Source organism: Uranotaenia lowii, chromosome 3 (assembly GCF_029784155.1).
Source record: "Uranotaenia lowii strain MFRU-FL chromosome 3, ASM2978415v1, whole genome shotgun sequence".
NCBI classification, from domain to species: domain Eukaryota; kingdom Metazoa; phylum Arthropoda; class Insecta; order Diptera; family Culicidae; genus Uranotaenia; species Uranotaenia lowii.
Genome location: NC_073693.1, coordinates 302292537 through 302316484, shown reverse-complemented (window position 1 = coordinate 302316484; position 23948 = coordinate 302292537). Strand labels below are relative to the sequence as shown.

Below are 23948 nucleotides of genomic sequence, written 5' to 3'. Positions count from 1 at the left end.
AATAACGTATTTTAATTAAATTAAATTACTGAATTAAAGATTTCGTGCACAGGTAAATTGATGCTTTTAGCAATATAATAAGTGTTTGGTTAACTTTTTTCCTGGCTTTATCGTAAAGCTAGCCAGCCAGCAACCACGCTTAATTGTTCCTGGAACAAAATTATTATAGAGTTAATTACACCTATTGAATAACCTGGCATGTGTTTGTTATTGTAAACGATTTATTTCAAAGTATGATACTAATAAACATACAAACGACGACGCACAGAATGGGGAAAAAAGCTCTTTAATTTCCCACCGGATTCAAGTGGATGAAGCGGTAATGAAACATAATTGAAATTTGTTATGAATTAATACACTCCCCGTTGCTGGCTGCTGGTTGCTGCTGAGCTTATACACCCAGCACGTTAGTTGGAAGCCACACACGAACGAATACTTCCGCCCCTCCCCTTAAAAACCACCACTCCCATCATTCACAATTTCCTGCTTCACATGTTGGACTAGTTAGTTGGTAGGACAACATAGGCATACCTTAGTAACTGTGGCCGTCGGAGCAGCAGCATACTCATAATGAGCTGGTGCCGCAGCATAGGTGGCCACCTTCAGTGCCGTGGAGCCGGGGATCGCATAGTTCAGCTTATGGTACAGAGCCTGCAACGAGAAGATGGGAAAAAAGCGTGGGTTGATGAGTTGAGGCGGGTCTCGTTAAAAATGGGTTTGTTCTTCCAATTAGATTGCAATGGATGGAGGAAAAAAAATGATTCAACTAAAGCGAAGTGATTTTTAAAGTCAGAAGAAAATAAAAAAAAAAATCACTTTCATTTTCTCTTTCACGATAGATTGAAACGAAACAACGGTTTGTAAAACCCTTACGTAGAGGTTTTTTTTTTTCATTCTCAGGGACTTTTGATAGAAAAATGCAAGTTTACATAAACGTTTGAAATTCCTGAAAAATTTCTCACCAAATTTACAGATTTTCTAAAATCAATAGCGCTTACAATTATTTTCTAAACGCAAAGCAATTAAATGTTCAGATTTGGTTTTCGATAATGTGTCTCTAGAGGGGAGATCCTTGTTCTTACCTTTTTCCAGCTTCATGTTTTTCACCTCAAGTTCTGAATTCTTAATTCTAAGCTTGAATTCTAGACTGATTAGATTGTAAAAGTTACAAAATTCAACTGAGGATTTTGACTTGAGGCGGTCACCTTCTTGACATCAACATATCTGGTTGTAAATTATGTAATGTAAAAAAATGTTTTTTTTAATTCTGTGTTAAAATGTAAACATTGATCTAGAAATGTAGTGTCTGATCCGGAATTTCTATTTAATTTTAAGTCTCTGTGGCCTAGTGATAAGGTTGTGAGATGGTAATCGCAACCGCAGGTTCTTTGGAGACATGAGTTCGATTCCCATTTCACTACTGCTGGTGTTGTTAACTGTCCATCTTAAATTGTTCTCGTCGTTCAGTCTGAAAAGCTTAAATTCGTAAGGAAGGTGTATGTATTTTATAATTTTGCTAAATTTATGGAACTGTCAAGATAATATCAGGCAGAACTTCGGATCGAGAGCAGAATGGAAATTCTAAAGTTAAAATGATTAAATTTCGAATTTTTTTCTCAATATGTGGAAATTGAAACCCAGAAAACCATTTGAGTCTAAATTTTCAGTTTCTAGGGTTTGTCATAAAATCAAATAGGCAATCAGAAACCGAAAAGTGAACTTCTTATTGTCTGGAATTCTAAGACAAGTTAAACCCTCCCTTAAGGAACATTATGAACATTAAGAGCATTAGACAAGAAGACAACAAATTGAAATTTTTGACTCAATTTCAACTGAGCGTCTCTGTAAACTGAACCCCCTCATCCTGAATTAAATAACCTGAAATGAAATCTTCAGGTGTGAATATTTCAAAATTCAACATAATAAGGTTAGTTTCCTAACTTTGAATTCTTTAGATGGTTTTTATGAAGCCATATTTTCCTTATTAATTGGCGGGAGTTTTGTTTCTTTCAGAAAATCCATCATGCTCAAATGTGTTCTATTTTGATTATCTTCCTAACAAAACATGGATAAGTGAGAAACCTCTTTAAGCGAGAAAAAGGTTCTGTCCCTTGGACTCTCACTTAGACAGGCTAGACTGTATTTAAAATTTTCGATATTCTAGGACTAAAGTAGGCTCTACAGACTAGGATTGTAATTATCTGACTCGGGATAGTGACTTCTCGAATAATAAGGAAAGATCTTAATTTAAACGAAATTCTAATCACGGGACGTTTATTTTTTCCTGGAATCTGGGACAAAATTTCTACGAGGGCACAGGTACTCGAACAATCGTCCTGTATCACGGGAGATTGTTAACTGCCAATCGTTTTGTGTCCCGCTTTTTACTTTTCTTCATTCTGTGTCACGTTGAAAAGAAATCGAAACGGTTTGTCTAAATATATTTTTCATTTATGTAGAATGAATTTCCAGTTCTGCTGAAGGAAATTATTTTTAGATTATTCAATAGACATGATAATAGGTTATTATCAAATCAATTGTCCGCAAATAAAGATTTGTTTTTTTTTTAAATTTCATTCCAATAAAAGTCATGACATCTAATTTCCTATCAATATTTTTCACCGAGCTGCTCAGGGATGAAAGGCGCCAGAGCTTGAAATCAAGGCTTGCTGACGTTGGCGAAAATATCTAATAACAAATGTAAGAGCAAGTTCACTGGTGTTGGGAAAAAGTGGTAGAATTTTGACATTTTGAAAATTTTACCATGCAAAGATGTTTTCAAGATCTTGGGGCGTTGTATTTTTTTTAAACACTGTTTCTATTTCAGCCGTATGTGATAGAAATATTGCTATTTTTACATCACAGCATGCGAAAATACAACACGTGTTGTAAAAAAATTAGAAGGCCACAGATCTTGAAAATGTTTTTGCATGGTTTTGCATGCATGGCAAAATTTTCAAAATGTGCCGTAAGTGTCAAAATTTCTACCATTTTTTCCCAACACCAGTAACCTTGCTCTAATCTCTCTTAACTTGGCTGTGATAACTGGGGTGGTCGTTTAGCCTAATGGCGAACGTCTTTGGCTTATAAGCCAGAGGTTCAGAGATCAAATCCTGCCACCCTAAAATCTAGGTGAAGAAAATTTTGTTAAAAAATACCAATAGGCCAAATCGTCAGACGAAACAAGTCAAGCTGTAGCTCTATTATTCAGTTGACTTTATCGAGTGAAATTTGCTGCTAGATTCCACCGCAAAAAAATGCTCAGCTGCTGAAAACGAAACAACGATGTAAGTCACATATTATAACTGTTTTCTAAGGCAAAATTAGAGTCTTCCTTAAGGTGACCATTATGCCCTTATCTCACATATATTGGAATTTTTAACATTTTTTATGAAATTCTTCATTCAAGTAACTTTTGACAAAATGATATTGCGACGCGATTTACTGGGTTTGATGACCCTCTTATCTAAAACGAGAGATTTCTTGACAAAACAAATGTAAATTCTTCAAAACCACAGCAGCTCTAGAGCAATGTTTACCAAATATTATACAAAATCTAGATGAGACTTGAAATGATAATTTTTTTAACTGAACCCCCCTATTGCTCTTCATTTCGATGGGAGGGGTTCAACCCAAAATAGGAAAAAATAACGTAAAATTTAAAACTGATGTCCATCAAAACGGAATCATTACAAAAAATGATAAATTGCCCTTCAGGACATAAAAAGTAGCTTCGAAAACATCTAGAAAATCAACAAATTTTAACAAATTGAGATGATTTGAAGGCAATTCATATGTAAAGATACTTCAGATTAAATGTGTTCTATATTTTGTAACCTGCAAGTAGTTGAAAAAGCTTTCTCATTGAAAATTTCCGATAGATACGATTTTTAAATTGTTGTAAGAATCACCTGTTCAAATGAATGCAACTGTGTAGGTATAGAGATTTTACAGTAAAAACATTTAATAAGTGTGGTCCATTGTTTAAAATAAGCAAAAAAGCGAGACATTCTAGACTCCAATAAAAAGGTTTCCAAAAAAATCTGTTGGATGAACACTTGCCTTAATTTCGAGCTCTAGAGTGAACCCATGCAGTTTTATACGTCAGGGTTTCCAATGCACAAAAATAACAAAAAATTTATATAAAACTTAAATTTATTTCGAGCAAATTAAGACTAAATCAGAAACTTGGTGACAAAATGTTAAAAAAAAAATCCGTAACTATCCAAAAATAATTAAATCATTCGTAAACTCACCAAGAAAATTCGATGAATTTATTTAAAATCTATCGCAGTGATAAACAAAAAATTCGAACTATAAAAAAATAAAGAGGATAATTTTTTTGATAATTTTAGTAAAGACTTGTAAAATTTAGTTTGAATTAAAGTTAAAGTAAGGACGCGTTCGCAAAAGCAAGTCGATTGGCTACTCAACATTTATTGCTTTTTCGTAGTTGATTAGCGGAAAACGGAAAATGGACGACAAGTTCAACATGGTAAAACGAAGTTTTACCGGGTCTGCTAGTTTCTGCTATAAACACGGTGAGTTTCTAGAAGATGATTTCTTATTTAATTTTTGGCATTTCGGCGAGTTGTGAAAATTCAAGGTAGAATATTTAGAAAGAACATGAAAGTATTATAGGTGGAAAGATCAAAGCTAGAGCGCTTTGGGTAGAAGAAATTGAATAGTTGGTGAAAATGTGAGCAGGGCTTTTGTTGTGTGAACAGCTTTTGAACTACTTGCGTGATTCTTTGCCGCGCGCCGTTTCAATGTTGATAGGAAGCGATGAAGAAACCCATCGCATTCCTACCCACATTGAAACACGGACGGGTCAAACACATGTGAGATTGTGTCCGACCGGGCAAAAAATCACCCAAGCAGCGCTCACATGTGCTGTTCTATTGCTAAGCCAATTCTATCGATGCGTGCTACTTTTTCAGGTACATCGGATGGTTGCTACTTTTTGTTTTCGCATATTATCCATCCGATGCCTTACTTTTTTGCCAAATGCATCGTGGTGAATTGTGTTGTAATTTTTGTTATCCCATTTCCCCCCTTCTTTAGCCAAGTGATTCTGTTATCTTATTTTAATCGCCGCCGGGATATATTCTTATTTAATTTTTGGCATTTCGGCGAGTTGTGAAAATTCAAGGTAGAATATTTTTTCATCGCTTCCTATCAACATTGAAACGGCGCGCGGCAAAGAATCACGCAAGTAGTTCAAAAGCTGTTCACACAACAAAAGCCCTGCTCACATTTTCACCAACTATTCAATTTCTTCTACCCAAAGCGCTCTAGCTTTGATCTTTCCACCTATAATACTTTCATGTTCTTTCTAAATATTCTACCTTGAATTTTCACAACTCGCCGAAATGCCAAAAATTAAATAAGAATATATCCCGGCGGCGATTAAAATAAGATAACAGAAGATGATTTAAAAAAAAAGTAACTCTTTTTCAGAATTTGAAAACTTAGCCTATTCTGAGTAATTTCCAGGCAAAATTAAAATATTTGATCGGTGAGTCCCCATACGATTTGTTTTTTTTTTGAAGATTTATAGTCAATGTTTATAAATTATCAATCTGAAAATTATACCAGTGCAATGAAATAGCAATGTTTTACTTTAAAAATTTAAATTTTTCATTTTTAATTGAGTTTTTGTCATTTTAAAACAAAAAAATTTCATTGCCAAGTTTAAGATAAGTAATTTGGAATGAAAAACTTATTTTATATGAAATTTTATTTAAAATTTATAATTTGGAATATCCTTGATATAATTGATGTTATCCAAATAAAAATCTAATTTATATTCATATGTGTATAGGGTAAATATACCCGACCTTGGCACCTAAGGCATGGTTTACCATTTTTTTCGACATTCCTACCTTCCTGTTGAGTGCACCATATAACATCCTTTGAAGAATTTACTTGCTAACCTGCTTAGAGTTCAACAAAAATATGTTTTCTCTATGGAACTTTCATTAATGCGAGTAAAATGCATGCAAAGTACTCGCTGCGGTGCTCCAATTACTTGGCCGCCGTACTAATTGTTTGCCGTTTCTATGATCCGATTCTTGTCCACCAGCAAAGTGCAATAGATCTTTACCAAAAATGCTCAATTGACAGTTAACATAATCGTTGGCTATTCTGAATATAAGGCCACTGACAGAATGACGTCAGCTGAGCGTAAAGTTCTATGCGCCGATGGAACACCGGGCTTCACTCATACAACAAAAAGGGTTTTGAAAACATTGAAGAAATTTGGTTGAAAGGGAAGCACAAAATAAGCTTTCATTTCAAAAAGTCGGAAGTCCAGAAATTCCGCAATGCGATTGCGACACAAAGGTTTATTTTCCCTACCAAACAACTGTCTTCATATTGTGGAGTTTGGCTTCATAAAGTAAGAAATTGAAAAAATCCTTGAATGGTATTTTAAAATTTTGCCCTTTTGAATTTGTTAGCTGAGATTATGAGCTTCTAGCAAGAGCCATTTCGAATGCCCGGGGCGTTGCGCAGTGGTTTGATACGCCAAATATATGTAAGAATGTAACATTGCTAAAACATTTTTTTTTAATTCGTCTCACATCAAATATTTTAAGGAATAATTGGAAAGCAAACGATATTTTCCTGAACTTCCAACTTCTGTTTCCATGAAAAAAATTAGAACAAAAATCCAAAAAATTAAATCTGAGTAGGTGGTTACCCAGCAATAGAAAACGATTCCAAAACTCAATTAATTATGTATCTTATAAACTGAAGTCATAAATTGCCATCGATGTAACAATTTTTAGATAAGAAAAACATCTTAAGTCTTGTGAGATGCTTAATTTAATTTAGTTTTTTTTTAATATTTCGAACCACTGTGTTCTGAAGGAGACCACGTGGTTTTTGCTCGGCAGACTGCAATGCAAATGCTGTTCGCACGCACACCAATGTACCTTCGATTCATGGTTCCCAAATAGCGATTTTTGCATTTTCAATGCTTGGATGTGATTTTTAGTTAGTCGAAACACTTATGTTCTCCAACTTTTTTCGAAGCTTAAGTTGATAGCAACGGTCTTATCATAAAACCCAATTAGTATGAAAACATTTGTGCGTAGTTTTAAATGAAGTTTTGGGAAAAACATCAGCCCAAAAATACCTCTTTAATGAACAGTTATTTTTCCAGCTTCCAACACTGGTGGTGTATTTCGATTGAAGTTGCATGCCAAGAAAAGGAACAAAATTAGTTTTAAATTTTTATTAAAAACCTAAATAAATATTCACTCTTTAGTCTCTCTAGTATTTTATGATTTTTTGCCGAGTTTAACTGTAAGCATGAGTATTTATTGCAAATTTTTCAAATGAATGTCCGCGTTTGAAATCGCATTTGAATTCAACAGTTGCACTAGAAAGGTGAGTTCATCTGATTTTCATACGGTAATTTCCAACATAATTTCCTCGGATGCAGATCGAAAAAAATTAACTTCTTTATTAAAGTACAAACAATGAAAAAATTCGGTATGCACAGATTTGAAACGAATTATTCTCTTCGCAATGAAAATATATTCAAAAATTTTTAAGCTCAATTTGGACCTGAAAAACATGAAAAGTCATGTTGGCATGCCAAGAAAAGGACCATGCCAAAATAGGGCTCACTTACCCTATCTTGGAAAACGAATTTTGGTTTAATGCGATTCAAAGATACATGAATAACAACAGTCTAACATCCTTTGGTTGGTTTCCAATGAAGTATTATTAAAAAAGATCTTATTTTTTCATACTTATTCCATTAATTTTCCACAGTAATTGTATGCTGATAAATACGCAATTAAAAAAAAATGATGATACCACTTGTTTATGGTATTATTTATTTTCTTTTACCTCAGATTAAGTTTGAACAAATTTAACAGTTTTAAATAGAATTAAAAATAAATTTCAGTTAGCTTAGCTTAGCTTGTTTGACTACTCATATCAACCTTAAATCATTGAACTCGAAATACTATTTAATTGTAGAATTAAAAATAAATTTCAGTTAAAAGTAAAAGTAATTTCACTGAATTTCGTGCCTCTTCGGCTTCATAACATCAATTTCCAAATCACTCTTTCTCATATTGAAGGTGAATAAAATTTCTATCAATCATCTGAACTTCATTTTTGCGTAAGAATTTAAATACTGTTGATATTTTTGAATTATTGAATAAGAGATGAAAAACTATTTTTTCAAAAGAAGTTTCAGTTTCATAGATGGTTTTAAACCAGATTTTTGCATCTTAAATTTTTCTGTTTTTATGGATTTCTATGATTAATTCCAACGAATGATTTCTAGAGATTTCTACAATAACTGATATAAAATTGTAGAAATAATGATTTTCTTACTGTTACATTAATGCTTCATTAATGATCAAATAATAGTAAAAAAGAACTGCAGTGTTCAGAAAAATAACTAATATAAGTATGGAAAGCACAAAACATTATGCATCTAACGGTTTTTGGGCTGGTTTGCTATCGATCATTTGCAATTCACTTTTACATTTCTTCATACATTTCTTTTTTGAATAGTTTCAAATTTATCACAGTTTTAGAATAGATTCATCCATTCTTATAAAATTCCTAAAAACTTTAAAATTCAATTTAAAACAAATAATTTAAGAGATTATTATAATAATATAGTGGATTGAAACTGTCGAAACTAGGATTATTTAACCTAAAAAGTCATGTTTGCACTTTGAAAAAATAAGAAGAATCACAGTGTACAGGAGGTTTACTAAAATTGGACCTAAAATATAAATAAAACGTTATATAAAACACACCAGGCTTATAATAATTATTTTATCAAGAGAAAGTAATATGTGAAATTTAAACAAGATCAAACTGCTGTAGTGACTTGCATAGAGTCTTAAGTGCGAAAGGGATTTTAAGACATTTGACTCAGCAGAAGTATAAAAACTGAATTCTAATCCAAAAGGATCGTTTGCTTTTAAATATTGATTTTCGTTTAATTTTGAATATTTATTTTCTTTATTTTTTAAAAGATTAAATGAAGACAAAAGTTTCGACTCCAGGTTGCATCACGATAAGCGTTAACACAAAAAAGTTATAGCGGTTTCTAGTACTAACTGATTTTCGAAATCATTGAGCTTTTTTATTAAAATACCCTTCATAGTTTCCACAATCAGAAAATCCAAAGATAATGGATTCAAACGAATTGAAATTGTTCCAGATAATTCTAATGATTTCAGATATTTTTACCCTTTCAGACTGCTGACAGGAATTGTATGTGCTGACAGGAATTGTCAGCCGGCTTTTTCAAATTTTTGGATCTGAAGATAATTTTTAAGCTATTTTCTATGTTACAATAGCTTTGTTACTAGTTTGAAATAATTGTGAACATTTTTCAAAGTTTTTGATATGATTGTTGAGCTAACAGTTCAATTCAAACATATTCAAACTTCGAACTGAGAGAACTAGCCCTTTGAAATTATGAAACTCTTTAAATATATGAATATTTTCTTAAGATTTCAAAAAGAAAATTTTCAAAAAAAAAATTGTATGGGGAGTCACCGACCAAATATTTTAATTTTTGGTTAAAATGATCCGGGAAAAGCTCTACTTTCTGCCCATGCAAAAATTAGCATTACTGTATTTTTTTTTCTTCTTCAAGTCCTTCTACGAAACACATCGTGTATAAATATGATACAAAACTTATAACGAGAACGATGTTATACTAAGGTTGCCAGAATTATTTCAGCCCGCATCCAGGTTATTTAAGATAGAAACCTGGCAAAATCTGGGCATTTGATTTCAAAATTGACGACTAAAAACCCGGGCAATATTAGGGCAAATTTTGTCAAACCCCGGATATTACACAACAACGATCAAAGAAAAACATTGATGATAATTATTTTTTTTCATCAAAACTCATCGACAGATTGTAAATCGTAATTAAGGCTTCCAAGAAACCTATTATGATAAATAAAAAAAAAATATATCAACTTGTTTTATTTTTGTTTGGTTTGCCAAAAAAAGTGAAAAAGGGCGGGCAAAATCCGGGCATTTTCAACAAAAGTCGGGCAACCGGGCTGGACTAGACTGTTCCCAAATTTTGTATTAAATATCCGGGCAAACCCGGATAAAACCGGGCAATCTGGCATCCTTATGTTATATATTGTGACTTATATGTCATAAAAGAGTTTTGAAGTAGGTACCTCCTGGCTGAATGATTGATCGATTTTAAAAGGTGGTTGACGAGTTCTGTTGAGTTCAGTCACAGTATTTAAAAAATCCAAATTTGGTAAGCTTTGCTTTAATTGCTAGATTTTATCATACCGTGAGATTTAGACAATGTAACGTGTGACGAAATTTTTCACATATCCATTTTTCACGACCAAAGAAAATTGTGTATGTGCTTGAAAATATGATCTTTTTTTTTAAATTCAATCAAGATTTCTATTTCAATACATTCGGATCAAAAAGTGGTAAACTTAAATTTTCCGATTTTTTTGTCAACCATTCATATAACAACCTGAATAACCTTCATTCTGTAGGTGTGTGCCATTAGAATGATGCATCTATTTGGGTTTTTACATAAGAGCTTCATTATTTTGAATTGCGTTCAAGCTACGAATCAAAAATTTTTATATACGTCGTGAAAATCCAAACTACACGCACGCAGAGGAAGCAATATCGTCGAATATGGCCAAATCAACCGCCACCAAAGTTAAAAAAGTGTTCGAGAAACGTTTGTCGACAACTTGGAAGCCAGGATTCAGGAGAAATCGAAATTCTGGAGCCGTAGTTACCAACAGAAGAGTGGCTAGCACTCTCAAGCGAAACTCCAATCTCTCTCCGTTCGAGACATCACCAATAAGTTGGGAATATCGTCTACAATGGTGCGTGAAGCTTAAAAACGATCCAGACTATCGACTTATAAGAAGGTAGTGGCTGCTAATCGCAATGAAAAGCAAAACCTTACAGCAAATTAAGCTGTATACGACATTGTTGACAAAGTTTGATTTCGTAGAAATGGAAGACGAAACCTACGCCAAGACAACTTCTTGGACAAAAGTATTATTCAGCAACCGGAAGGGGAAAGGTGGCAAACATTTTCAAGCATATTATTTATCCAAGTTTGCCAAGAAATATCTCGTTAGTAACCGAGTCCGTCAACCAGGATATTTACGTGAAAAAGTGTCTTCAAAAGTGTTTTCTGCCATTTATGAAGAAACATGGCTCCTCTGTGTGTTTCGGCTGGATCTTCCACTATGGAAATATGCCGCTAACAACATTCAAGTTGTGTCCAAGGATGAGAACCCTCCCAACACACCAGAACTTTCCACAGTCGAAAAAAAATTGGGCGATAGTTAAGCTGAATCTCAAGAAGACCTAAAAATGTGTTAGCAGCGAGAAGCAGTTCAAAGCAAACGTTCTGCTGCGAAGAAAGTGGATAAGATGATTGTACAAAATCTGACGGCAGGCGTCGAACGAAATGCTCGCTAATTTGGACTAGGTTGATCGGAATATTTTTTCCGTCTATTGTACATACTTAACTTCAAAAGGAATGAAACTTTGGCAAAAAGTTCTTGTTTAAGGAACAGAACCCCCAAATTTTGTAAAAAAATCGTTTCTCAAAACGACCACGTACTTTTTTAGATGGCGTCAACTCAAAGAGAACATTGCATAAATTTGGTTAATTTTCACAAATCGTGACTTGCAGTCATATTATTTCTCCTTTGCACAATAAAAAGAACTACAATAAGTTAACCAAAAACGAAACCAATCGAAGTGGCAGAAAACAATCGCAAAAAAAATACAGAACCATTGGAGGGTACTAGAAATCAGACTTTTTCTCGATGTTAAGCAAACATAAAAATCCCGCTCAAGTATCTCATTTCGGAGCCAGTAGTGGGAAGAAAACAGAACTCAAATCAGATCCCGAAGGCCCACCCTCGACTGACAATGAGTTTTTTCTTTCACCCCAACAAAGATTGGGGGAAAACATTGAAGAAAACAGTGCTCCGGCTGGCTGGCTGGTTGAATTTGAAATTCGAATCAGCTTCGTGAACGTAAACACCCTTCTTCATGTCAAGTGAGCAAACATTATTGTTACCATTTGGGGAGTGTTAAAATCGGAATGAAATTCCGACCATTCGTGTTCGGATTCGGAAAGCAAATTCCATCCAAATGGGCGATAGGTTTTGGCGTTTTATGGTGGTACCTGCTGAGTATTTTTTGCCCCCTTTTCTGGATTCTTTGGAAGTGTTTTCGGTATTATCGGATATCGGGTAACAAGCTGATGGCGTTCAATTTTTTATTCTAGGGAATTTCTACCCATTTTAATTGGATGACAGTGCAAAAAATTTGGAAGTGCTTCATAGTTAATTTTACGACGATATAGCATGAAATATTAAAAAGAATTTATGAACAACTCTTTTGCTTGTCTATCAATTTGAAATTCAAAATAAGAAATTGATTGACCGTTAGAAAGAAAACCGGATGTATTATAAGAAAATTATTACAAAAAAATATGAAATTTAATATAAAGCACCTATTTTTATGTCGTTTGATTCAAAATATGAAATCAGGAATAGATTGTCAGTCATGTAAAACTCCCGGTATGAATTTTCGTCTCGATCCGGTTGTAAAATAACACAACTTTTGAAAAAACAATTTTTAAAAATATTATTAATAACCCCTCTTCCTGTCATCTGATTTTATTCCAGGAATTGAATTGTCCGTGTTGTAAAACTCCTATGTATTGTGTGGTGATTCCATCCCATTGTGGGGTGATGTCTCCATCCCATGCAAAATAAAGCAATTATTTCTAAAAACCATTTAAAAGTTCATATGAACGACCCCATTTTTGTAGTTTGTTACAAAGTATTAATCCAAAATTCGATTTCTCGTCCTACAAAATTTTTGTGTATTAATGATCGTCTCTATCCGATGCATTAAAACATAATTATTGCAAGAACATTGAAATAATAATATGGACGACCAATTTTTTCGATCCCCCCATCCAGAATTGGACATCTGAAATAATTTGATGCTCCAAATGTCTTCTCAATCTGATGCACGATGGAACATTCGTCTCAATCATTGAAAGCTGAACCCAACACAAACTCAAGTCACGCATCATTTATTCCTGTTACAATAAAACTTTTGGAGGATAAATAAACAATGCAACCAGAACTGAAACAGTAACTTTCACTGATTCCTAGTTAGTCTTTCAAATTTTAAAAAGGGACCTTACAAACAAATAATTTGATCAAGCCACGCACGGCATATGTTCACTAGCTTCAACCAAAAATGTAAAACCTTATGGATACCATCATATGTATGTCTGAAAAGATAACAACAAACATGAAAACGAAAATCAGATGGATCAATATTACCCGAGAACAAACCGAGGCTGAATGATGCATACAAGAGATACAAATAAGAATCACTCGAATCCACGAATTTGTGGTACAGGCTTATGAACTACAATCAAATTTTTTCTACCAAACCCTGGTAGTGAGATATAGAACAAAGCAACATTAAAATTCGCACTTTAAATCACTTACTAAGTGGCCATGTCAATTCACCTTTTTATTTAGGAGTGATAAATATTCGAGTCACAAAATTTACCACCGAGCATGCACTTCTCAGATGCATTCCATTTAATCATATCGCTACCCTTATTTATCGTATAAGTCAAACCCTTTCACCTGATCGGTGACAGGTTGAAATCAGAGCAATACTGTTTTAAAGAACTATTAACACTGGAAGCTTGTACTTGCGAACTCGCGACACAAATTTCCGTCACCAGCAAGTCAAACCATTTTACATAACCGGTCACAAATTGAAATCAGAGAAAATCAAATTTAAAACACTAATAACACTAGTAGCGGGTACTAGCAAACTCGCGAAAGTAATTTATCTCTCCTAGAAGTTGCTCATACTAGCGAACTCGTGACATTTGTTTTTGTCACCTTCAATTCATACCCTTTCACTAGAGGGGTCGTAAGTTGAAAATTTTAGCAAAACTAATTTCTAGCAGTACTTACACTTACAGTTTGTACTGGCAAACTCGTGACACCAACTTTCGTCACCTACAAGCGAAACCCTTTCACTTAACCGGTGCAAGTTTAAATTGGAGCAAATCAAATTTTAAGTGTTACTAACACTAAAGCCTTTACTAGCAAACTTGTGACACTAATTTTCACCCCCTACAAGTCAAAGCTTTTAACAAGACCGGTCGCAAGTTGAAATCGGAGCTTTGCAAATTTTGAGCGGTACTTACACTAGTAGTTCATACTGACGAACTCTCGACACTAATTTTCGTCACCTACAAGTCAAACCCTTTCACTAGAGGGTTCTCATAGTGTAATCGGAGCTAAACTTATTTCTAGTGGTACTAGCACTAGTAGCTTGTACTAGCACACTCACGACACTAATTTTCGTCACCTACAAGTGAAACCATTTCACTTAACCGGTCGCAAGTAGAAATCGAAATTTTAAGCGGTACTAACACTTGTACTAGCAATCTCGTGACACTCATCTTTGTCACCTAGAAATCAAACCCTTTCACTTGACCGGTGACAGGTTGCAATCAGAGCAAATCTAACTTAAAGCGCTTTTTACTTTATGAGCTTGTACTAGCGAACTCGTGACACTAATTTTTGTCTCCTACAAGTCATACCCTTTCACTAGAGGGGACCGCATGGTGAAATTGAAGCTTAACCAATTTCTAGCGGTATTTACTCTAGAACTTGAAATAGCGAACTCGTGACACTAATTTCCATCATTTACAAGTCAACCCGTTTCACTTGAACGGTCGCAAGTTGAAAGAGGAGCAAATCTAATATTAAGCAGTACTTACACGAGTAGCTTGTACTAGCGAACTTGCTACTCTAATTTTCGTCACCTACAAGCCGTACCCTTTCTAAGGAGGGGTCGCAAGTTAATTTCGGAGCTAAACTGCGGTATGATTGCCATTAATCATCACTTGAATATTTGAATTTCGCGTTTAGGTCAACTATTTTATTGGTACTCACGTTGGGGACGGGTATCTTATTTTTTTCATACCATCAATGAATTTTATAACAGTCAAAAAAGGAACAACGCAATTTTGGTTACAGCAATCATATAAAATATCTTGTAGCTACCTATTTATTCGGGAAACGCAAATTTTCATCAAGGTCCTGCAAACCCAGCTAACATGAAATCGTAATAGAAATGATAATCCAAATCGAATATGTAGACATTTTCAATAACCATCGTAAACAAGTTGGTGTTGAGTGATGTTCTATCATTCATTTACGACAAGCTTTGCGCAAAAATAGTTGATTCGAATAGCAGTTTAGTCATTTCGTAAATATGTCTCCAAAAAGTTGGGAAAATGCTAATTTGACATTTACGATTTGAGGGAACTGATTTACGATAAATGGGCGGACCCTCGATTGAAACTCTATTCGATATCTTCCTTTCTTCCTTTGACCGGTTCGTGAAAAGAAAATCTTACCTATAGAGCTATAGCGTGGATCTTATCAACTGATGAGTTGGCATCATGGTAAGATATCGGACTGCAAACTCGGAGGACTGGAGTTCAATTTTTCGGTCGGGGAATATTTTTTTCGTTTTACTCAAATTATTAAAATCGTTTATTTTGCATTTTGTGGGAAAATCGAATCGTTGGAATCTTGTCATCGTAGATATATCGCCTCCACTTTTGTAGCTATATGCCATTTTGGTAAGTTTAATACAGTCTTTTCATCTGGAATAATTGTTTGAATAATTCTGTTGTTTCTGCGATATATGTACCTCCTTAAATGTTTGCTGGGAAAACATGTATGATCAGAAATATTCATCATTTTCCATTGAATGTGATTGATGAATTTGAAAAGATTATAAAAGGAAAAGAATACGGTAAATAGCTCCTTTACTTGGAAAGTTAAAAATATGGAAGCATTTTAAAGCGTTGACTTTGACAAAGGAGATGCTGTCAGTTGAATTAAGATTGAGCTTTGACTGTGGAAATTTCGAACACTGATCACGATAATATTTAAAAAAAAAACTGTTAACAATATGGACGACCCCTTTGGCCGACCTCTATCTCTAAGTTCGATAATTGGAATCAATCATTGCTTTTTAAAACATCTGGGTGAAATTTTTCAATCCATTGAAAAGAGGTCATTCGAAAATCTGAGAACATTTTCAATCATGAAGAGCAAGTTCACTGGAAAAAGTGGTAGAAATTTTGTCACTTTTAGCACATTTTGAAAATTTTGCCATGCAAAACATTTTCAAGATCTGTAGCTTCAAGTTTTTTACAACACGTGTTGTAGTTTCGCATGCTGTGATGCAAAAACAGCAATATTTCTATCACATACGGCTGAAACAGTGCTGTAAAAAAATATATACGCCCAAAGATCTTGAAATCATTTTTGCATGGTAAAATTTTCAAAATGTCAAAATTTCTACCACTTTTTCCCAACACCAGTGAACTTGCTCTGGGGATGCTAGTGAACACTAGACTGCTGCAAAAAATGACATTTTGCTCTCATATGTTTTTAAGATGTCTTAATGATCATCAAACACCAGTGTAAGAATTGAAATGATTTGGTTGATTCCTGATTTAGCACAACGCGATTCAATTTCGTATGGCAATTTCTATGAAAGAAGATTTTTTTCTTTTTAAATCCTCAAGAAAATTCGTTAAGCTGAGCAGTCAAAACCGCTTAAATTATGATAATATATTTTGATTTTTTTTGCATATAATCGAATATCTTTTTTGGGATAATGTGAAATGTACTGCAAGAATCAATAAATATTTGGAATATACGGGAATTCTTTGTACATATTGTCTATGCAGTTAAAATCTGAAGTTTTCACGCTTTTAATGGTCAACCTTGCAAACCGACGATGAAAAATGGCCTATCAATGTAGAGATGAGATGAGAGATATGCAGAGAATAAATCAAATTAAATAGAAATAAAATAAAATAATAGTTGTATTTGGCAACACTGAAGATATATAAAATAAAATAAATTCCTATGGCAACGTTTGTTATTTTAGCAAAACAAACACAACTAGCAGAATAAAGTCAAATGGATTGGCACAGGGAGTTGCAGATTTTTAAGACTGCTCCTGTTTATTGTTTGTTTTGATTGGGCCTCTCATTAGAAAAAGACGGATTTGCTTAGGAAGCGTAGATTTTTAGGACTGCTTCTGCTGATTGTTTGTTGTGATTCGGCCTTACGGTGGATGAAGACGGAGTTGGCTTAGGAAGCGCAAAGTTGAAGTGCAAAAGACGGAATAAGCTTAGGAAGCACAGATTGTTAGGGCTGCTGCTGCTGATTGTTTGTTTTGATTTGGCCTTCCGGTGGATAAAGACGACATTGGCATAGGAAGCACAGATTTCAAGACTGCAGCTGCTGATTGTTTGTTTTTAATTCGCTTCCTGGTGGATAAAGATGGATTTGGCTTAGGAAGCGCAGATTTTTAGGGCTGATGCTGCTGATTGTTTATTTTCATTTGACGTCCCGTTGGATATAAAGACGGAAGCTTAGGAAGCAAATATTTTCAAGGCTGCGTTGTGGATTGTTGTTTTTATTTCGCCCCCCCAGTGGATATAGACGGAATGGGATTAGAAAGCGCAGATTTTTAAAACTGCTGCTGCTGACTGTTTGTTTTAATTTGAAATTGGCTTAGATAGCGCAGAATTTAAGGCGGCTGCTGCTGCTGTTGATTGTTTGTTGCGATTTGATCTCCCTGTGGAAAAAGATTGATCGGCTTTAGAAGCGCAGATTTTTAGTTTTCTGTTGATTGCTTGTTGTAATTTGACATTCCGGTGAATAAAGACGGAGTTGGCTTAGGAAGTGCAGAATTTTAGGTCTGCTTCTGCGTATTGTTTGTTTTGATTTGGTCTCTTGGTGAAAAAGATGGAATTAGATAAGGAAGCGAAGATTGCTAGGGCTGCTGCATCTGATTGTTTGTTTTGATTTGGCCTTCAAGTGGAAACAAACGGAATTGGCTTAGGAAGCGCAGATTTTCAAGGCTGCAGTTGTGCAGTTGTGGATTGTTTGTTTTGATTGGGCCTCCCGGTTGAAAAAGATGGATTGGCATAGGAGCGCAGATTTTCAAGGCTGTTACTGGTTGTTTGTTTTGATTTGGCCTTCCGGTGTAAAAAGACGGATTGGCTAAGGAAGCGCAGATTTTCAGGGCTGCTTCTGCTGATTGTTTGTTTAATTTGGCTTTCCGGTGGAAAATTGCGGATTGGCTTAAGACGCGCATAATTTAAGGTTCCTGCTTCTGAGAGTTTTTACTTGCCCTTCCGTTGGATAAAGATGGATTTGCTTAGGAAGCGTAGATTTTCAGGGTGCTGCTGCTGATTGTTCGTTTTGATTTGACTATCTGGTGAAAAATAAGGATTGGCATAGGAAGCGCAGATTTTAGAGACAGCTTCTGCTAAATGTTTGTTGTCATTTGGCTTCCGGTGGAAAATTGCAGATTGGCTTAGGAAGCGCAGATTTTTAAGGCAGCTTCTGCTGACTGTTTGTTTGATTTGCCCTTCCGGTGAAAAAATACGGATTCGCTTGAGAATCGTAGATTTCCAGGCTGCTGCTGCTGATTGTTTGTTTAGATTTTGCCATCTGGTGGAAAAAAAAAATGATTAGCACAAGAAGCGCTGGTTTTAAAGGCTAGTTCTGCTGATTGTTTGTTGTGATTTGGTCTTCCAGTGGATAAAGATGGGTTGGCGAAAGAAGCGTAGATTTTTAATGCAGATTCTGGTGATGATTTGTTTGATTTGGCTTTCCGGTGGAAAATTGCGGATTGGCTTAGGAAGCGAAGGTTGCTGGTGCTGATTGTTTATTTTGTTTTGGCCTCCCGGTGGATAAAGATGGAATTGGTTCAGGAAGCGCAGATGCTGCTGATTGTTTGTTTTGATTTGGCCTTCCAGTGGAGCGCCAATTCTCAAGGCTGCGGTTGTGGATTGTTTGTTTTGATTCGACCTCCCAGTGGATATAAAGACGGAATTGGCTTGGAAAGCACAAATTTTTAGGGCCACTGCTGCTGATTGTTTATTTTGATTAAGCCCTTCGGTTATTTGTCTTGATTTGGCCCTCCGGTGGAAAAAGATAGAATTGGCTTAGAAAGCGCAGACTTATAGGGCTGCTGCTTCTGATTGTTTGTTATGGTTTGGCCTTCCGGTGGAAAATTACGCATTGGCTTAAGAAGCGAAGATTTGAAGGCTGCTACTGTGGGTTGTTTGTTTTTATTTGGCCTTTCGGTGGAGAAAGATTGATTGGCATAACACAATTTATAAAGAGTTGAGGACTTTTTTTTGGACCAGAAGACCTATTTTGGTCAACCTTGTCTAGCTTTATTATAAAGCAACTAATCATGAATTTTTTCAACAAATATAGTTGAAGCGCGGATACTTGATGTAATGCCCAAAGTTTATCCACCAATAGTTGCTTTTAAAGAAAGCTAGACAAATTTAATACCTGGTTTAAAATAAGTCCGTTATCCTATTATATAACGACTTTAGTACAGGTTTACTTTTTTATGGAAATGTTTTAAATAAAAAGTGTAGTTACAATCTTATAAATGTTTTGATTATTCAAGTGACATCGTTCAAAAATAACGACTACTGGTTAATTTTTGTGCAAAACAGTTGAAGAAAAACACCATCACATGATCCATGGGCGAATCCGGAAAACTCAAATCATTTTCTTTAGTTTTTCAAGAAAACAACAATCCCACCTTCAGAGCTCAATGATCTCTTTGACTAGAAAATACCTTCTGCTTGTGTTCCAAGATTTGAATTTGACCTGAATCTCTTACTGGATCCCAAAATAATACCTACAATGAAGCCCGGTCAGCAATGGTCAGTAGTTGAGCTCAGTTCTTTCTATTGCTCCCTACACTTGACATAGGTTTGACAGTTGATTGGTTGGTGGGACGCATTTCTTTCCACCTCCTTTCTCCAGCTTTGTTGATGTTTGTTTGTCATCGACTTTGCGCCTTCCCGACCGACTGTCTGTTGTGTTGTTAATTTGAATGAACAAATTTTAAACACTTTCCCATTTCACACCCTTCGGTAGTGGGCCCATTTCCCATTTTTGGAATTCCCTTTTGGGAAATCGGACTCTGGTCGTCTCTCGAGTATTTGTCTTGGTCCTGTCCGGTGTGTTTATAGGCAAAGGAGTAATTTATTTTCCGATCCCTGTTTCTCACTTTGGGTGCCTCTTCTTTCGGTCAGGAAGAAAAGTTGTTTTCCAATTTCGATTTGATTGGATTATTGGTGGATGATTTGTGAATATAAAAGGGTTTTTGTGTGTCCGTTTGTTCTGATTCGAGTTGAAAAATGACTCGGGAAACGCTATGATTGATTGCTACAGTTTTGATTACTCAGCCCGATAGTGTACGGATTTCGATGGATGTTAAATTTTTTTTTTTGAAACTAGAACTTCATCAATCAATCAGTCAATGGACTGATTTTGCCCCTTTATTTATGCTTCTCACTTGTTGAGTTATTAGCAATTTTGAACATCAACCCAGTAATTGTTGACTAATCAATTTATACTTGATTGGTTGGAATTCAATGCTTCAATGAAATTTTGATCGATGTTTTTCATATTTCAGATTCTTAATCCATTCGATTTTAGAGATTTTTAATTAAGTATGAAAGCAAATTATCTCCAGGGAACTTTCATTTTAAGTCACAGCATATCGGCCCCAAAAACGCTTTCCTTCGATTTATGTTCCAATTTCCGAGAAAAAAAATTCACCAAAACATTGTCCGACATAATGGCTGTTCCACCTCAACCAAAAAATAAAAGACGAACAAAGTTAAAAAATTAATTTAAATAAATGCTCGAGTTAATGATACCGTAAACGGTTTTCACACATGAACTCACCCGGACTGGCTTGTTGGTTTGTTGGTTTGTTGGAGTTATTCGGTATGGTTTTTCCCCTCTCGGTCGTATCTTTCCGAACAATTTTTCGTTTTAATTTCCATTCTTGTTTTCCGTTTGTACCTTGTATCTTTGCGCAGATATTTCTCGGTGCCCACTTGTTTCGAAATTATTTTGCCGGTTCCAAAAAAAAATCCGAAACAACTCAGAGGAGTCTCTTTCAGTGTTTCAAATTAGCAAAACGAGCTGCTGCACAATTCGGTTGGAAAAAGCAAATGTGCTGGAAATTTACGGGTTGTGCGCCCGGCTGTTTTGCTTCCTTCGCCAATTGTGTGGACGGCAAACTTTCAGCTGAGAGTGGAATCAGATGAGGCGTTAAAAGATGTGTATAATTTGCAGAAACAAAAATCAAAAGTGACTTAAAACAAAGTGGAGTTTATTATTCACTAGCTGATTTTACCCGTCCTTGCTCGGGTTCACATAAAAAATGAATTAAAATGAGTCGCTTGACTTTTCGAAATTTTGGAAGCTTTATATTCATCTTAATAAAAAATTTGGCCATTTTTGGGCATGTTTTGTCATCCTATCACGAAAACCAAGGTAGGAGCACTCCCCCTTTCCCTAACAGGCAACTTGTATTTTTCAATTCTCATCAAGCTTTGATAGGTGCCATCTGATCCTTTGGAAAAAAATACATATATTGCAAACCTTCGATCAGATCTGTCATATGCAAGTAGCACTGGCACTTTCGTTCCTAGTCTCTAGTGTTACATTTCATAAGGGCAAAACCGAAAAATGTGAAAAAATCTAATTAACGTACGTGGTGCACTTTGCTAAATTAACAAGTATAATTTTGAAATCACTTAAAACTATCAAAAAATTGATAAAATTAGATTCGGTGAAAATGGAATGTGATGTTGCGCCTATTCAAAATAAGGTTTATTTTTCCATTCGTGTAGGGCCTATAGGCATAGCTTGCTAAATGCAATAAAACTCAAATACCTCTTTAAAGTATAAGCTTTTATGATCAAAAAAAGAAATTTAGAGTAAATGTAAAAATGATCATCAACTTGTGTTAATTTTTTCATAAAATAAAAATGGATTTCGGTCTGTCTGTCTGTCTGTTCCCTATAGACTCGGAAACTGTTGATCCGCGAAACGAGAGCCCATCGATCAAATGCCACTAAATTGGAAATGGGAGGGTATTTGCGGAGGGTGCGGGAAATATGTTTAAGAATATTTGAAACCTCTCTCTGTTTCCAGTAAGGAGATAGGAGGTGAGAAGGTTGGCGCTTCTACAATTTTTTACATTACTCAAATACTAATCAAGCAAATGGAACGATATTTGGAATGGGATGCTACTGGGGTACGAGAAATGTTTCAGTCAATATTTGGCACCCCTCCCTCCTTCCCATGGGGAAATAGAAAAAGGACTTCCATACAATATTAGTATAACTGAAGAAATAATCGAGCAAAAGGATATTAGGGTACGATAAATGTTTCCCTGAATCTTTGGTATTTTTTTTTAATTTTTGTCATATCTTGAAAGGTTATTTGAATACGCGAAAAATTTCTATGGTTGTTTAAGACCCCTCCCTTCTTCCAAGATGGAATGGGAGGAGTGGGGCTTTCATACAATTATTATTACATATCTCGAGAACAATTCGAGCGAATTTTGCTTGGAAGGGTATTTATATTTGGTGTCAATGACTTGTTCCACTTGGGAGATAAGAAAGGGAAAATTTGGCATGGAAGCGTATGTGAAATGGTTATATGATTTTTCCATTTTATGGAGATATAGGAAGGGAAGAGGGAGGCTCCTATATAAATTACTTATCACACTAATCAACTTATCAACTAATGGATCCTAATTGGATATAAGGAAGTTTTTGGGTTTGGAAAACTGGGTATGATTAATAGAACATGGAATAAAAAGTATAGTATCACTTTTATATTCAATCATATTTCTGATTGGTTATCGGCCAACAATAAATGTTTAGTTTTCAACTATATTTATTATTGATCATTTGTTTGTTTTTGTACTTTTAATTATAAAAACGACATACACCGTCTTAGCCAATTTAGGCTTTATACATATAATACATACAACTATATGTGTATGGTTGATTTTTTGCATTCAACAATAAATAAATAGATTCAACTTTAATTGTATGATTGATCTGCTGCATTTAACATTAAAAATAGTTTATTCAACTATGAGGGTATGGTTGATTTTGCTATAGATATGATAGATTAAACTTCAAGGGTATAGTTGATTTAACTATAGATATGATAGATTTATGAGGCCAACTATGTATTGTAGATTCGCCTTGAATATTTAACGCTACTGCATTATTTCTTTTCAAACCTTTGCGAGTTTGTTCTTAAGTTGTTCTGAGTTGAAATTTCAATATAAATTATACATTTCAACAGTTTCCAAGCTACAAAATGATTTATGGTTTATATGTCATTTGAGATGTTTGTTCACATTTCATATTCATGAAATGGCGGATATGTCACAAAAAGGCTATTTGAGAAACTTTTTGGAACTTCAAGTTTGTGAAAGGCTTTTTGAGATCCAAGTTGTATCTTTTACACTAAATGGAAGTGATCGACATGTCGCAAAAAGGCTATTTAAGGAACGTTTTGGAACTTCGTTTTGGAAGTCCATAGAAAGCTATTTGAGGCCCTATTTGTAATTTCAACACTGAGTGATGCGATTGACGTGTCACAAAAAGGCTTTTTGAGAATCATATTGTAACTTACATGCACGCATTTAAGAAAATTCGGTACCAATTCGCTTTGGAACCTTTGTTCATCGAAATTCGATCTTTGGAGGCACGTGTTTAAGTAGATATGAGACTTTTGGTTGCTTGAGAGTGTCATTCCAATCGAGAAAAACCAATTAGCCCTACTGCACGGTTTCGAGCTCATTATTTTGGAAGGGATCAGATGGCGCCTATTTGTAATTATGTAGTCTCTTTTACTATTCCATACTAAATATGTTGAAAGTTTGCTTACGTTATAGGGACTTACGAAAACCTACTAAATTCAACGATTTTTTTC

The 23948-nt window shown here is 34.8% G+C and overlaps 1 protein-coding gene across 1 annotated transcript in view; it reads right to left on the bottom strand.

The window, feature by feature from the left end:
* Nucleotides 1–504: 504 nt before the first annotated feature.
* LOC129753666 (uncharacterized) overlaps nt 505–23948 on the bottom strand; it is a 61357-nt gene continuing 37913 nt past the window's right edge. Inside the window, exon 4 of the mRNA XM_055749509.1 lies at nt 505–651. Within this exon, the coding sequence (XP_055605484.1) occupies nt 505–651 (147 nt within the window). The remainder of the gene's footprint in view (nt 652–23948) is intronic.